The following is a 16249-nucleotide window of genomic DNA, read 5'->3' as shown; positions in this document are numbered from 1 at the left end:
ATATTGATCGATTTTTTACATATTTATATAATTTATAATTATAAATGGAAGAAATAGATGTGAATTCAAACGAATTTAACAGCATTCGATGTTGAGCACCTAATTTTCAAAATCGCGCAGTGGTTTTAAATTGTTTGCAGATTCTCTTCGCGGTCTCGTTTGCGATCCGTTTCTGGTCTGGTTTTCCACCTCTGCGGACAATTTGCGGATAATGATCGTAACGGCATGGCCAAAAACTTTACCGCGCTCTCTCTCTCTCTCTCTCTCTCTCTCTCTCTCTCTCTCTCTCTCTCTCTCTCTCGACGGGGAATGCTACGACCGAACGATAATTTATGAAAACGTTGCTTTCGACGACACGGTCGTACGCGTTTGCGTCGCAATGCTCTCTCGTGGGCGTCGTTAGCGAAGTACCGTGCCATGTATTTACGCACTAGAGAAATCAATAAACCATGCTCCGGGAAACGGGTTTAGGCGAGCGAGACCGTGTCAGACGTTGTTCGAAAGAGAGAGGCAGAAAGGGTGAAAGGGTAAAACTGAAGGTAGCGCACGCCCTTCGCACGCTATCCAGCTATTAGACAATGCAAATAGTATCGTTGCTCTGTAATCGGCAATTTGCATCTCGATTCTACATCCTAGTTGAAAACAGCCCTCTCGTTATATGTTTTTATACTGTTAAATTCATAATATCAAATTATACCCAATTTCAATTATTTTTAATTATTTCTATAGGTTCTATCGTTACTGTTCCGATTCAATATGTCGTTAATTTAACTAAAACAATAGAATAATTTAACTCAGGACAATATATTGATTTAAATTTAGTTTATTATTTATTGAGTGCACACACATGTATTGAAAGAAAAAGTTTGATAATGGCTATCAAATGTTTAATGACATAATGCTAATTAAATGTTAAGTTCATACACGGAGAAAATTTTATATTAAATTTTAACACAATTTTAAATTACACTTTACTATGTCTTGTATTTTCGATGGACCACAATATGATTCCGATTCCATAACTTTTACTATGGTAACATTAATTTTTATCACATAAATAAAGTAATTATTTTATTAAATCAGTGCTTAAGTCATATTCTAACATGAAAACAGTTAATTTATGGTATGCAAACAAAATTTGCTATATATTTTTTACTTATCTTTACAATACTAACTTTTATTTGACAAGTTTTAATTTTGTAATAAAAAATTTTTATTATGAAAAAGTATAAAAATTACGTTGCATTATTGTTTTTAAAAAAATAGCTATAGCATTTAAACTTATAATTTACATGCTGATAGCTACTACCACATTATAGTAATTTTAAATATAAAATTTTCTCCGTGTATAATCAAAAATTATTTTATCTTTCTTAAATATTCAGTACAGTAAATGTTTCCAAACGGTTATGTAATAAACGTTATATAATACTAAATATTTACAAAACCAAATTTTTGATTATATTAACCAAATTTAATTTGCATTATTGCATTAAACTGCATTATTTGGTAATTATAATATTATCAAAATATTACTCTCTTTCTTTAGTGTACGTTAATACATTGTTGACTTTGAAACTAATCAAAGAAGTGGATTGAATATGTATTTTAATACAAATAGAAGTTAAAAATATTAAAAATATTTAACAAAGAATTGGATTACTATACTTTTATATCTAACAATGTCTTTGTTTCAGAAAACAAAAATTGTGGACATAAAACATCTTATAAAATGTTTAAAAGACATCTTATGTTCCGATTTTCGACTTTATATTATTTGGATAACTATAATGTAGTTTTGTGGAACTGCATTCAGAATCATCCCAAAACATTTTTCTCGAATATTTATCCTTCTTCTTTTCATGTAAAAAAATTTATGTACTAAGTTTGAACGAGACTATAGAGAATCATTCCTTCTTTTATCCCCGTGCGTTTCTGTTCTTCACAAAAATGACGAAATAAAAACTGATTATTATCACGCTCTGTAATATCAGTGGCTCACGATAATCCGATACGAGCGAAACCGAATGGAATATATGGATTACGCTGTACCAGGTGTTACGCAAGATGTCAACATGTGAAAACAGAAGATTACGAATTTGCATTCTGAAATGTTCGACGTCAATGTGCAGGGTAGCGATCGGATTAAAATACAAACACAGAACACAATTCGACGTATGGATTACGCACAGAGACGCGGGGATATTTATGCAAAAGAAATAAAAGTTCTATACGCGAGAGCATAAATCAACGTTACATATTAACATATTGAAGTAGTATATGCAGGATAATAGCGGCATCAGACGAATTATTAATCTCCTACCAAAATTCTTTCTTATCCGCGGTTTTCGTGGTCGATACGAGATCGATTTTCATTATTCTCAAGAGAATATATTCTTGCATTAATAATTCATTCTTGCGTTAGTAATTAATAACTCGCGCATATTGGGAAAATCATGTAAGTTTATATGCAGCAACGACGAGAGACGATGCAGAAATGACGGAAAGAAAAACGATCTCTCACATTTCATCTCGTCTCATTCCGCGTTATTAGTGTGAAGTTCATCAAGCAGTGAAGCATCAAAATTATCGAGGATTGAGGCAGGATGATTTTAACGGTGGTTCTCTCGTTAAAATGCGAATACTCGACTTAACGTAAATCATTTCGTTTAACGATTAAGTAAAAACATTCAACTGGAAACAAGAGAGGCGACCGATCGAGTGGAGAAATCAAAGTTTATGACACAACTTATGCCGTCGTTAACGTCGTGATTTATATGCAACAAGGAGAATCCGCGATTAGTCAGAATTTTTTAAAAATTTAATGTTAAACGCTAAACATGTGGATAATCAAATATTTAATTTTTGAAGAAAAAGTGCTAAAAATTGCAATTAGTTAACTTTCACTCTTAATGACAAAATATTTGTATAATCTAGATTTTAATATAAAGTAGTCTAATTATTAATTTAAAAAGAAAAAAAAAAATAATAATATGTTATCAAATTCAATTTTGAAATAATATGGAATATGTTCAATGATTTCTTATAACATCAATAAAATATATATAATAACAAAATATATAATAACAAAAACTAAGGAATAAAGCATGTATATCGAAAGCTCTAAATACATTTATTCTAGAAATAATGCGAATTCCTTTAGCTCGAGGGCGCAAATAGCAATGAACCAGAATGAATTGGCAGAAGAAAGAAAAAAGCTTTAGAATAAGAAGCTTTTGAACAAGAGTTCGGACAAGGAATAAAGTGAATAATATGGTTCAGGTGCTTATGCAGATAATTCCGTGAAAGTGTAATTCTTAAAGTGAGCGCGTGCCGGTTAATCGAACGTCTGGTTAAAACATTTAAACATTACAAGCACCGTTTACAATACCGAAATTCAAGCCACATTGCAAACTTTTGATAAATTATATCTGTGAGATCAGTGAAATATACACTTTATCTGTTATCCTTATATTATCTTGTTGAGAATCATTATTCTGCCATTCTCAATAAGTGAAAAATTTCACAAAATTGTTTAAAAATTGAAATCACTTAATACGTTCTCTGTTATATTGATCACTAAAAAGATTAAATTAATATGCATATAATGGACTTTTAAAAGCTTGTCTCTATTTGTTCTAGCTTTTAGCATGATAGATTGGACTTCATGATGACTATTCAACAAATCTTGCAACAAAACTGGAAATTAGAGAAATTGTCAGGGGAATTAAAAACGATCAAACGTAAATCAGGATATAGAGAAGTTTTTACAAAATTCTTTAGAAAATTAAAAGTCTTGGCTTTAAAGAAGTTAAAAATGCAAACAGTATCAGTAACAATAATAGTAATTTACATTGTTATGTTAAATTGATCTCTCAATAAAATATTGGATTGTCCGGAAAGTTCCGTGCCAATTTTGAAGAAAAATTGAAACGCAGAAGATTTAAATTTTAGTATACATTTATTAAATTTAAATCTTTTGCACGAACTTTCCGGACAACCCAATATTTATAACTATTTCCAAATCGGGACAAAAATACAAAAAATTTCAAGATATTATTGAAAGTTGGAGAAAATCATGAAATTTTGTCTGGAAATCAAGAAAAAGTTATAGAATTTTAGGATGAAAAATTTGTGACTCTGCTATTAAAGACATAACTTAGCAATAATCTCTCAATAATCTTACACGTAAAATTTACATACGATAGCATTCTAGGATTAAAAATTGAATAAATTATTATTACATTATTATTGTCAACGACGACGATAAGATAGTTAATGGGAAAGTAACTTTTCAAAGAATGAGAAACTTGAGCGCGAATGGAGCAGCAGGTTTAGATGTTTGGAGAGAAAGCAGCGAAGACGAATTACGTACGCGACAAATTACGTCTTCAACGCGGGTAAGATGGCGAAGCGAAATTTATAATTATGGGAAACGAAGGTCGATCGTCGCGTGAGAGAAGTCCGCGAGCAGAGTCGTTAGAGAAACGCTCACGCAAGAGCTTGAAGCGAGACGATTTCTATTGACAAAAGCGTTCTGCTCCTTAGACAAAGGCGTCCGCATTTAACTACGAACCGACCGCGTTTCCAGGCTGCTTTAGTCTACTTGCTGCAGTCTCTCTCCCGCATTGTGGAATACGATCACGGGACGACGACATTCGCGGTCCAAACCATTTTCGGAGACGCAAGCTTGCGTCGAAACATGCAAACAAACTTCGCAACTTTCGGTTCATAATCGGCGCGAGTTTGCACGAACCGTTTATGCGTTTCCACAATGATGGAGATCGCGTCGACGATTTAAAATCCATTAAGAGTTGGAACTCCCGAACAACTTTGGTCCGAAATTGATTTTTCTCTATCGATGAATCGCTGTCGTTACTGATTCCTAAAAGGTGAGAGAAATCAGGACACACGCGCGTGAACGAAAAGACAAACGCAATGCAATAATGACGTCGCTAGTACAAGTGGGAGAGAGAGAGAGAGAGAGAGAGAGAGAGAGAGAGAGAGAGAGAGAAGGAAGGAAGAGAGAAGTCCAACGAGTAGTATCGCGTAGCTACTTAAAACTTTCGGAGCTTGTCTTGTGTCCTTACTAGTTGGCACCTTGCTTACTTAGCTCGGGTCCGCAACTTACCTTCTCTCGCGCAGCTTCTCCACTGTTTCCCATTCTACCCTTTTCGGAGTTCACCCCCTTCCATCCCTCGGTACCTTTTCCTCCCCTTCTCCTCTTGGCAGCTTAAGTCGAAGTTTACCTTTGTTCCCGGCTGTCAGTTCGATATAGTTTCCGGCTACTATCGCCACTCTGCCACCAGTGCATCTGTGTTACTATGCGCACCGGGACAGCCTCGAGGTTGTAACGATATTAATCCGCTTTAGCGGTGCATTTTGAAAAGGACGATAATCGACGAAATGGTGCCGGTTGTGACGACGAGCGCGACGACAAAATTCGCGAGCGCCGCCGCGACAGAAATTACTTCGATATTTGGCTTGTAAATTTACGCGGTATTCAAATAGAACGATGATTTATACCTTTTTCCAGAGCGGAAATCAACGTAAATACAGTCACCGCGATGAGGAATGACAGCGGGCGTAAGCACAACGCCGAATACCGCGTTTGAAACAAATCGAAGTTATTACGCGTTGAATAAAATCCGCTCTTTTATAATTATATGAAATGGATTCTATTTGTATATGTATGTGGAATATATCGAAATTATAAATCTCATCTTGATATTAGATTAACGATTCGTTGATTTTTCACAATATTTTTTTTTTTTATTAAATTGAATTATATACGCAGAAAGATTTTATCAAAATAAAATTTTAGTTAAATACAAATCTGAAAATAATATTTTTTTTATCATCAGAATAATTATGCAGGACGCAAACTGGTTGCTTGGTATTTACAAAATTATTTTGATGGTTTAACAAAATTATTTTTAGATCATAATCTAATTAAATTTTTAGATACTTTAGTAAAATATCGTTCTTTAGTAAAATATCGTTCTTTCTATGTAGTTTTTGCATATAAATCACCTGTATATATGAAAAATCATTTAAAAATATGCTTTTAAAATTTTTTGGTGCTGCCATTCAAAAGCTTCTTTCAAAACACGCTTTCAGTGGATGGATTTGTTTAATAAAAAAACAGAATGCGGTGACATAACGATATATGTATCGTAGATTTTATTTCTATTGGTTTCAATTCGTAAGTAATATGAATGGGTAAAATTTATAAAACCTACATACGTTGAATAACATTCAAAACTGGTTTTTTTTTTCGTTTTGTTACAGGAAGTACAGATGTTACCGGTGTATTGTGATGCACGCGCAACATGCCAATGTTCTACAATACAAAGAAAGTAAGATAGTGCTAATTATTAAGATTCTTAAATGACTCCTTTCTGCTCCTTAAAGAATGTTTAGCTTTTTAATTCAGAGCGTCGTAAAAACTTATGCTTTACTGAATCCTGTTATAATCTTTTTTGTCTTCTTTATGCCTGATAAAATATTATTTTACATTATGTTGTTATTTTTACATTCTTTTTTCTTTCTTTTTTGTCTAGTTTCTTTTTCATCCTTTCCTTTTCTTAAAACAAACTTTATTATTATAAACAGAACACAGAACAAAAATCATCATCTATTTTTACGTCTTCATTTCTTTCTTAATTGTTTTGCCCTCAATGCTTGCAATTTTTTCTTTTCTTATATCTTAATTTATTCAGAATTGTATTTTGACCGGAAAACAAAATAAACATAATATGTTTCATCATCTCATCGTTACATTTATAACGAACGATGATGCAACATTACGTTTTGCTGTTGTTATTAGCTTATTGCACGAGCGATTCACCGGAACCGAGTCTGCTGACCCAATGCGGCACGTTGACCAGCGACGCCACTCTGGTCTCTCTGTTTCGCTCCAATGCAGCGCCGCTGCCCTGTCCCATTAAGGGTCCCCTGGAGTTCACGTACAGCCAGGGTGAGGGCGAGTGTAATTCGCCGCGGTCACGGGCGGAAGCGTGCACGCAGGATTCACGTCTGCTCCTGCGCTACCAAGCATGTGCCAACGTTCACTCGTCCGAAAGTGTGGGTCAGTACACTCTCCGTGTCATTATGTTGACATGTGACAAACTCATTTTACACAGACGAATCAGATATCAATGGTGCGCGGCTAAATACGTCTATTTAATCTTTAGACATTTTTCTTTTTCTTTTTTTTACCATATTAGGAAGGATGTTCAAATTTGTGGCTTAAATATCTGAATGGTATCCTGATGAAATATAATATATTGTAATATAAATAATGCATTAATTTATGGATCGTGGAGTTTACAAAGTAATTGAGCAGTGAACGAAGAAAATTTTGGCCATCTATTTTATATAGATATCCTAGATAGCATACATCATAGAATGTCTTAAAAATGAACAAATGTTTATAGAACAAATGTTTATGAACGTTCTATGTTCTAGAAATTTTGTCCTATATATTATAGGATGTATCTTTTGTTTTATATTCTTTCTAATTCAATGCTGGCGATTATATAAATTTGATTACGGTGTTTTCCATGGTATCTTTGATACTGTTCAACAAACAGGTACCATACAATAGATACCGCGTATAAAATAATATTATTATGCCAACATGCATTGTGCAATATCCATTTACATGGCAATTGTGTTATACCTGTTTACAAACGCTCGTAATTTGTCAAGTGAATACCTAAACAATTATGAATTATACAACGTGTGCGAGTCCAATCACTGCCTAGTGACATTTTGTTATTGGTTCATAATTAATTCGTTGCAATCTACAGTTATAAAGCGCTTGCTGAGTGCTTCAATATACTGATGCAAATTTTGAAGTACGCGGATGTAAAGTTTCAATTCAGCTTTATTGTCATCGAGTTTTTTCTCATTTATGTTTTTTTTTTTACGAAATTCCAACATTTGATTTATTTTAAATTTTCTATCGATTTTTTATTGTAAAACATGATTTTATTTAAAAAAACACAATAAAATGTGGCGAGAGGAGTAACAGCGGTCTCTAATTGTTGCGAGTGAAGGAATATTGGAGGCTAATTCCAGTTATCGGAAACAAAATCGTCATGTGATCAAATTATACGTGAAAGGAGGGTATCCCAGCTCATCGACTTGTCATGTCGTTAAGGTAGCAGAGCGCATTTCAGCGGGTAAAAAGGAATTATGACGTCGGCGGTGTTTCCGCGGTGACGTTAACATTCGCTTTGACATTAATTAACACGACGCGCAAGGCCTGTAACGGTCAATAAAGCTCGCGGCTTCGGAATGAATGATTAATGGCCTTGTCAATTACTATTTGTTGCTGGGCTTGTCCAAACGATTTTGCGCAATTATCATCGGCCCGTGCCCGATCGTCTATCTCGATACGCGGCGCGCGGATAAATGAATACAGGGCGCTGCATCGTACCACACACGTCCGCGGATCGCGTATGCGAACGTGTAATGTATAATGTGTTTTCATGTGAACATTCATATATCGTTTATCTCCGTTTATAACTTCTACAGATGGCTTTATCCGGGGACAACAGCGATAAACTTCTATTTACGAGTCTGTTACTAGGGTCGTGTAGGCTGGAGAATCATCGAATTTTCGTTCGCTTTGATATATCTTTGCAAAAGCCGGTGTATCTCGCCCGTCAACTGATAACTTTAACGCTGCAAGTTTATGTTTTCTGTAAAATCCCGTAAAAGTATATACCACAACGGCCGCGTATACATCAACGGCACCGTGTATTTCGATAAAACGAGAGGAGGGAAGGGGGAAGCAAAAAAAAAATAACAGTTATTATTGGATACGTGCCAATTTGCAGTTGTAACGTTTTGTTTTTCTAGATGTAGAATTGGAGTGTCTGGCTCATTGGAGGGAGGGCAGCACAAATTACATGGTCGCGCGCTTGCACAGTGATCGTAACGATCGTAAAACAAGCGACGAAGAGAGCTACAGATGTTTTATTTACACAAATCCATCGAACAATACATGGAACCTCGCGCAGAGCTCGGATGCTGCCTGCAACGGATTGATCAGCGTCACCGAGGCCGCCAGAACGTTCAAGATGACACAAAGTGAGTTCACCTGCATCTCTTCTTTTTTAAAACCTTCTCTGGGAATTTTTATATTTTCTAAGAGAACGTACATTTTTCACAATTCCTGTTAAGCGTACTTTAAATTATTTTAACATATCGCTTCTTTACTTTAAAAGTGGCACAACTAAAAATACGTGATTCTTTAGTTATTATCATAAATAATTAGGAAGAGTTAGGATAGTTTTTTAAAGATTATGAGATAAAAGTGACAAAAATGACATTTGATTATATTAAAAATTTCTTCAATAATGTTCTTTAATATTATTCGATTATTCAGTATTTGATTCAAGTTGAAAAATAATTTTTTCACTCTTCTGAAAATTATTTTTTAAGTTGTGACACTTGAAGTAAAAGAACGATATTTTAACACTGAATTCGTAAAGATTAAATCAAAAAATAAATAAATAAAAATGAACTAATTTAACTTTATTAAATTATTACAATTTAAAAAGGATAATTAAAAAGAAATCGTGAAAGGTAATTTTTCAAGGATTGTAAAATGAAAGTAATAAAATAACATTTTATTTGTTAAAAGTATATTCTTTTATATTATTTGATTATTTAATAATTTTCTGTCAAATTGAAACATAACTTTCTGGTAAATTATTGTTTAAATTGTGATGACTTTTGAAATAAGAGAGCGATTTAACACCGTAAAGATTAAATTTCCATTCGTAAAGATTAAATTAAAAAAAAGTTAGAAAGGAATCATTCGACTTTTTGGAATAACGTTCATCGCTCGACACGAGCTACGTTTCGGTGTTCATTGCGCAACGCGTAAGATCGACCCTAACGATCGAAATTCCGTAAGGGGTTGTTAATCGATCGGCAACGAGAGGCAACGATAGTAGATCGTATGGTAGTGGCGCGTACGGCACTACCCAGTACGAAAGCCGCCGTACGTGCGGAAGCCCCGAACCCCAAGAACGAGAGCACGTAAACTATGAGAGTGCCTGCGGACACCAGATCGGATTCTTGTCCGGCATACTAGCGTTGGCTCCGTCCGGTGGTCAACGCCAGGTACTTCGGGTATTCCATGGTATCGCATAGCTACACGTAGCCTTGCCGGTTTGGGACGCTCTTGTCGCAGGATTCATGGTTAACCATATTGAGGGCGACGAACGGACGGCTCCGATTTGATTGTCGGTCGAATAGCGCAATGTACACCGAGACGATTGGTATGGCTGAGTATTTATTGTGAAGAAGAATCTCCCTGCTCTATCGAGTAAACTCATCAAATAGGTTTTTAGTTTATCCGTTTTTGATTTTCGCTCGACACGCCCGGATTTTTTATTCGAGCGTGACGAATCTCGGATATGTTATTTTATTATTATCTCGTTATATTAATATATCGTTGTTAATTACAATCGATGAACATGTTATCGAGAAATGACAAAGCTACCACTTAATATTTCGAAATCGCGGCCACGACTGCTAGTGGAAATTCAACTCGAGCGTTAAGCAGCTTAAAAATTTTTCAGCGGCGCCCTTACCACGGCGTCGCGGATGTTTCGTTAACCCCCTACCCGGTACCACGTTTCCATTTAAACTTTCCAGGAGGCAGATTAGCCCCGGGATCTCGAGCTACGCTGTGCTTCCCGTCCCGAAGTGCCCGCCCGTGGATGAAGAGAAGCGTTATTCGCTAACGCGCGATAAATTCTATCTGGCCGATATGTAAATTTCCGTTTCCTCCTTATTCTTTCTTCTACTATTTTCTGTACACGCTTATAATCGATTCGCAAGAATTGCATGTAAATACGATGACTTCAAATGAAGTATCATCATTTAAGAAAATGATCAATATAAAAAACGAAAATATAATTAAATGTAAAGTTACAAAAGCCAAGATAAACAAGCAAAAACAGATGTAAAATTAAACGTGTGTATATTTGATAAAGTTAAATAAGTGGAATGTTTCGACTAACAAAGTCCTTCTTAGCCGCTGCAAAAATTTCAACAATTGAATACAATTGAAATAATAACAAGAAAGTTCTTACTCTCTAAATTTTTTGGAGTAAAATTTTCACTCTAATTCTGACGTCACTGACTAGTTCACTCTACATGGAGGAAGTATTCACTTTAATATAGTGAATTCTTTCACATTAAGACAAAAAGTGAAAAGTTTCAATCTTATTTTTAAAGTGAAATTGTTAATGTTCTAAACTTCACTTCAACTTAAAGTGCAGAAATCTCGCCAAATCACACCTAATGCCTTCTTAGTTCTTGTTCTCATACAAGTGTTGTTTATAATTACCAATTATTGTGTTTAGTTGTTTTGAGTGTATAAACAATGTCAAGTGTTTGACAAACTCAGGAATGAATCTATCAGATTCAACAAGCCTGTTTATACATTTGTACATACATAAAATAGAAATCAAAAGGATACGAATAGAGGTTAAAATATTTAAAGTATTTTGTATAGGTATTTTAGGAATGAAAGAAATTAATTTCTAGTGAATGTTAATAAAATGTAATAAATCGATATTCATGTCTTCAATCTTTAATATGTTTGTACAGATAAAATATTTAGAGATTTCAAGACTTAGTCTAATTAGTTTAGTTAGCGCAAAAAATGCCTACGACTTTATGATTAGGTTACAAAATATCCTCTCTCCGAGAAAAGTCACTCTTTTTAGAGTTGAAAAATAAATCCAAATGAAGAGTGAACAATTTCACTCTTTTGAAAAGTACAAAGTTCGGCCCCATTTTGATTGGCGGTATTTTCATGAATATTTGACTTTCACTCCAAAAAAGTGAGATTTTACTCCAAGAAATTTAGAAAGTATAATAAACATGATGTCAGAAATACGTAATATATAATTTAAAATGTTATAAATAAATTAAATAAATTACAAACGTCAATTTCTTTCACTTTCCTTTGTATGAAAATAAAAGTGTACGAAATTGATTAATTAAATTATAATCTTAATACCTAATCCGTTTCATCAAAGGAAAAAATATAGTTTTAAAGCGCAATCTGTATTGCTTCGCGAAAATCCGCTGTGCATTAGAATCTTTTCGGGAAATATTGTGGTTAGAGTAAGAGGAGAAGAAAGCCAGAACAGAAAGTATGCATAGTAACGGAAGAAATACAGTTATGCGAAAAACGTAGAATATCATCGCGCAGTAGAAATGCATATGCAGATACCTATGAAATATCAGAATGATAGTGAATTTTTAAAACAATCATTTTACATTTTTTATTTAACAGTTTTTTTAAATTTTGAAATATTTTTGCATATCCGTGTGTCCTTTACATTCGTATCATCGAATTCCATATCATATCTTTTCTCAAATAACTCTCCAGGGAACAACTCTCTTAGGAGTATAGTGAATTTTTAAGAAAGTTTTTATCCTCATATCCCGTATTTCAGAAGCTAGTTTTTTTTATTAAACGAGACGATTTACAAATTGACTTGGTATATACGATCATATTTAATGCCGAGGACCCTCGTTTTCTATGAATAGTATTTTCATTTTAGATTGCCATTTTCAAATAACCGCCGCCGAGGCACTGTGGAATTGCAATCTTTCCGAGGTAATGCAATGGCGTCGCATTACATGCGGTCTGACTGCAAAGGAAGATAAGAGGATGGGCGTAATTTACTTTAAACAAAGCATACGTTTCTTCTTCCATTTCGCCGCGGGCGTGACTCATTTTAATACGCATTTTGTTATAGAGCATACTTACATCACAAGACTGCAGTAAAACATTAAAAAGAAGATTTATATTTCTTTTTCGCACTTAAATTTCAAGTCGTTATACTTGCGATAATTCATATCTATTGAACACTTTGTTAAAAGTGCTTGTGACATAAAACCCACAGTGCATTATTAAATTTAATAAAACTAGTTTAATAATAAAACTAATTTTCTCTATCTTTTTACGTGAAAATTAATTTCAAACGAAAGTTGAGTCAGTTAGTGTCAAACGAAAATCCGAAGCTCATTGATTAATATAAAATTATTCGTTATAAATTACATAACTATACATGCAAATGATTATAAATTTGAATATTTCTCCGGTAAGGTAGGAGAATTTTAATTAGATACAAACCACACAGTGCGCAATTCTTTTCACGTATCACGTAAAAAAATATATACGCATAAGAAAATAATTATATCGCGGGAACGTAGATCGCATAATGAAACAATTACGCGGATCCCGCTTATTTCTTTATCGCCATCGTTACGCCTCTCTCTTATCATCCGCGGCGACGTATGCGATAAGCAGCGCAATTTCGGCGACCTATAGCGTTACAGCGCATGCATACACTCGATTGAATTATCGATTAGCTTTTAGTTGCACGCAGGCCGCTGTCGCAGTATGCAGCACGCACGCAGCATACTTTGTCGCTCGTGCATTTTTAACGGTCCATTAATTCACAGTGCATGGTGATTGATGGCCGTGAGCAACCGACCATTGACAGGATAACTGTTCGTCGGCGACGGAGCTGTCGCGCGTTTATAGCAAATTATTTGCGTCAACGTAAACCGGCCGTTGCACGTGGCATCTTTATGCATTTATTTAATAATTTTCATATTTTTTAAATGTACATTATTACGATTCATCTAATCTTTATTTTTTAACATCTTCATGAGCGCGATATGACTGCAATATTTTATCAGTAATAGCGAGGACAATTTTGAATCATTACCGCGACAATGACAATGCAATACATACCTGAATTAACCGTTATAATACAAAGCGCGTGCGCAGGCATATGTATGTGTGTTAATGAAGCTAATGAGTTGGTTAATATACATCACGTTCACGTATGACATATGTCGCTCGCGTATAATTACGCTAGTTACGAATATAACGTTGTTAAAAGTGTACTGTAATTAGCGCGAAATTATTCGCGACGTGGCCTGTCCTGTCGAATACTGGTTGATTTTATTTATTTCTTTTTTTTTTTCGACGAAATTCTTAGACGGAGCGTGCAAGAACCTGATAATGCGTAGGAAACAGTCGGCATGCCGTTGAAAACGAAGTTTATGGCGTAGGAAGAAGAGAGGTCAAAGTTTACTTATGCTGGATTATCTGCTCGAGGACCCCGTGAACTTAAAGAGTTGAGAACGAGCTTACAGTATATATTATGCATTTCGAGTTTGAAATAACTGCGTTAGGAGCGGAGGTACAGCCGTCTCTAAGAATAAAGCCGCAGCTATTTCTTGAAACGTAATTACATTTGAATTTAACAGCCGTCCGAATTTGCAATGTGGAGATGAAAATTACAGGAATTAAACTGTTGACGTTGCAGCGATAATCAACTTTACAATCTTGGGTTTCGGCTTTGAAAACATTAAAATATTTTCGATAATCGCAAATAGTAAAAGAGACAAAACTTTGCAGGATGCTGTTCAAATACAATTTTCCTCGCTGTTAAATCATAATTGTTCTGCGCTTTTTAATTTTAATTTTAATTTAATATAATTGATGACGACAATAAATGTATTGGGTTGTCTGGAAAGTTCGTGCCGACTAACCTATATAATTTAATAAATGTATACTAAAATTTAAATTTTTTGCGTTTCAATTTTCCTTCAACATCGGCACGAACTTTCCGGACAACCCAATATAAAGAAGCGTACTCGCGAAGAAGAATATTAAATACTTGGAACTCGCAAATAATTCCGATTCAATCTTCTGACAGAAAAGAATATCACGAATGCACATGTGAAATTTGCGCGTCGCGGAGAGAATGTCTCGGCGACAAACAAGAGATCCTCTGTCCACGCCCATCTTTTCATGTTACAGAAAAGCCACCGCAGCGTTGCACGTATCCGTCCTGGGTAGTGGCCGGTAAATCGTGGGTGGCTTTGGATCGAATGGCTTCCCGACTCCTGGCGTCGCCTTACAATCTCACGATTCTCGACCGAAACGAGACTCGCCTTATTTGCCATTCGGTTGTTACCATTGATGATCATCGCTATCACCATTCGACGCCAATCGATAGAGAGAATCAGAAGCAATTCGTCGCAAAGGCAACACGGGATTGGTAAGTCTATTCATAGCATCTGTGTAGAGAAAAAGTTAGGAGAGTACCCGATAATGTGGTGATTCAAAACAGTTAGCAGAAACTGAAAAGAAAAATGGTAGAAGTCTTGGACAGATTCTTTCACTCTTTCTTCCGTTCTGCGAATTGTGAGGGACATTATTAAAATGTCTACATTTTGCACGAAAAGGGAAGAAAGCGTTCGCCTTCATTCGACTAAGAATAATTTTGCAGTTCACGGGAACAGGAATAATTATCAGAGAGGCGCATAATATGATAATCACAAGCTTTCGTTTAGTGTGCTCATGTAAATAAACGATACAAATACAGAGAGCCTCTACTTTCGTCTGTGTGGTACCACTTTCCCGAATATATACATAGGTATGTATGTATACACCGAAATGTCAATATAGATCCACCAGGTACTCTCATTAAAGCATTCGTGCGGGCGAGTTCGCGCGACGTAACGTATCGCTTTTAATCGCTCGTACATGTACGAGAGACCCGATCCGGTTATTCGCGTCCCACTGCCGCCAAGAGTACGATTCATCGTTAAAAGCTGAGATAAAAGTGCTTATTGGAACGTGTTTGTCGAACATATCTGCGGGAACACGCTAAAGTGTTTACTACTCGCCGGAGCACACTGGAAAGAATCGGTCCAGAAAACGTGAAGGCCGATCTGATGTTTTTCTTCGCCCATTCCGCAAAACTCAAGCGTGTCCAAACATTCGTTGTTTGTCGAGCGAAGATAAATTTCTTACTCCGCTACTAAGTAAAGAGGGGATAATTGCCGAAAGGAGAAAAAAAGTTTCCTTGATTGCAAAATCATTTTTTTTTTTAATTGACTGCACAGAATTATGCAAGCTTAACCTTTAAATGAGTCTGGCCATATCATTCAGGTATAGTTTGTTTTAAACGTATTCTCAGAAAAGAAAATAAAGAGTATTATTCAGATATCCAGTCTTAAAATTCATTATTTTTGCATTCCTATATTTTATAAAGATATAATATAACATAGTATACTAGAAAAAAATATATAATTATACACCGAAAAAAAAATTAAGTTTTAATAAATATTTATTTGAATAGTTGTTTGAATTAACAATAAGTACAATTTGCTAAATATA

The 16249-nt window shown here is 34.9% G+C and overlaps 1 protein-coding gene across 1 annotated transcript in view; it reads left to right on the top strand.

Annotated features, from left to right (window-relative positions):
• The window catches only part of LOC108693282, a gene marked incomplete at its 3' end in the record, with an annotated part of 180928 nt that overhangs the window by 139201 nt on the left and 25478 nt on the right, over positions 1 to 16249 (top strand). The window contains exons 4-7 of the mRNA XM_018202154.1: positions 6292 to 6359; positions 6830 to 7090; positions 8872 to 9102; positions 14885 to 15125. Of these exons, the coding sequence (XP_018057643.1) occupies positions 6292 to 6359; positions 6830 to 7090; positions 8872 to 9102; positions 14885 to 15125 (801 nt within the window). The remainder of the gene's footprint in view (positions 1 to 6291; positions 6360 to 6829; positions 7091 to 8871; positions 9103 to 14884; positions 15126 to 16249) is intronic.

This window comes from Atta colombica, unplaced genomic scaffold (assembly GCF_001594045.1).
Source record: "Atta colombica isolate Treedump-2 unplaced genomic scaffold, Acol1.0 scaffold9, whole genome shotgun sequence".
Classification (NCBI taxonomy): Eukaryota; Metazoa; Arthropoda; class Insecta; order Hymenoptera; family Formicidae; genus Atta; species Atta colombica.
Note: the sequence above shows the minus strand (reverse complement) of the source record. Positions and strands in the feature narration are given on the sequence as shown.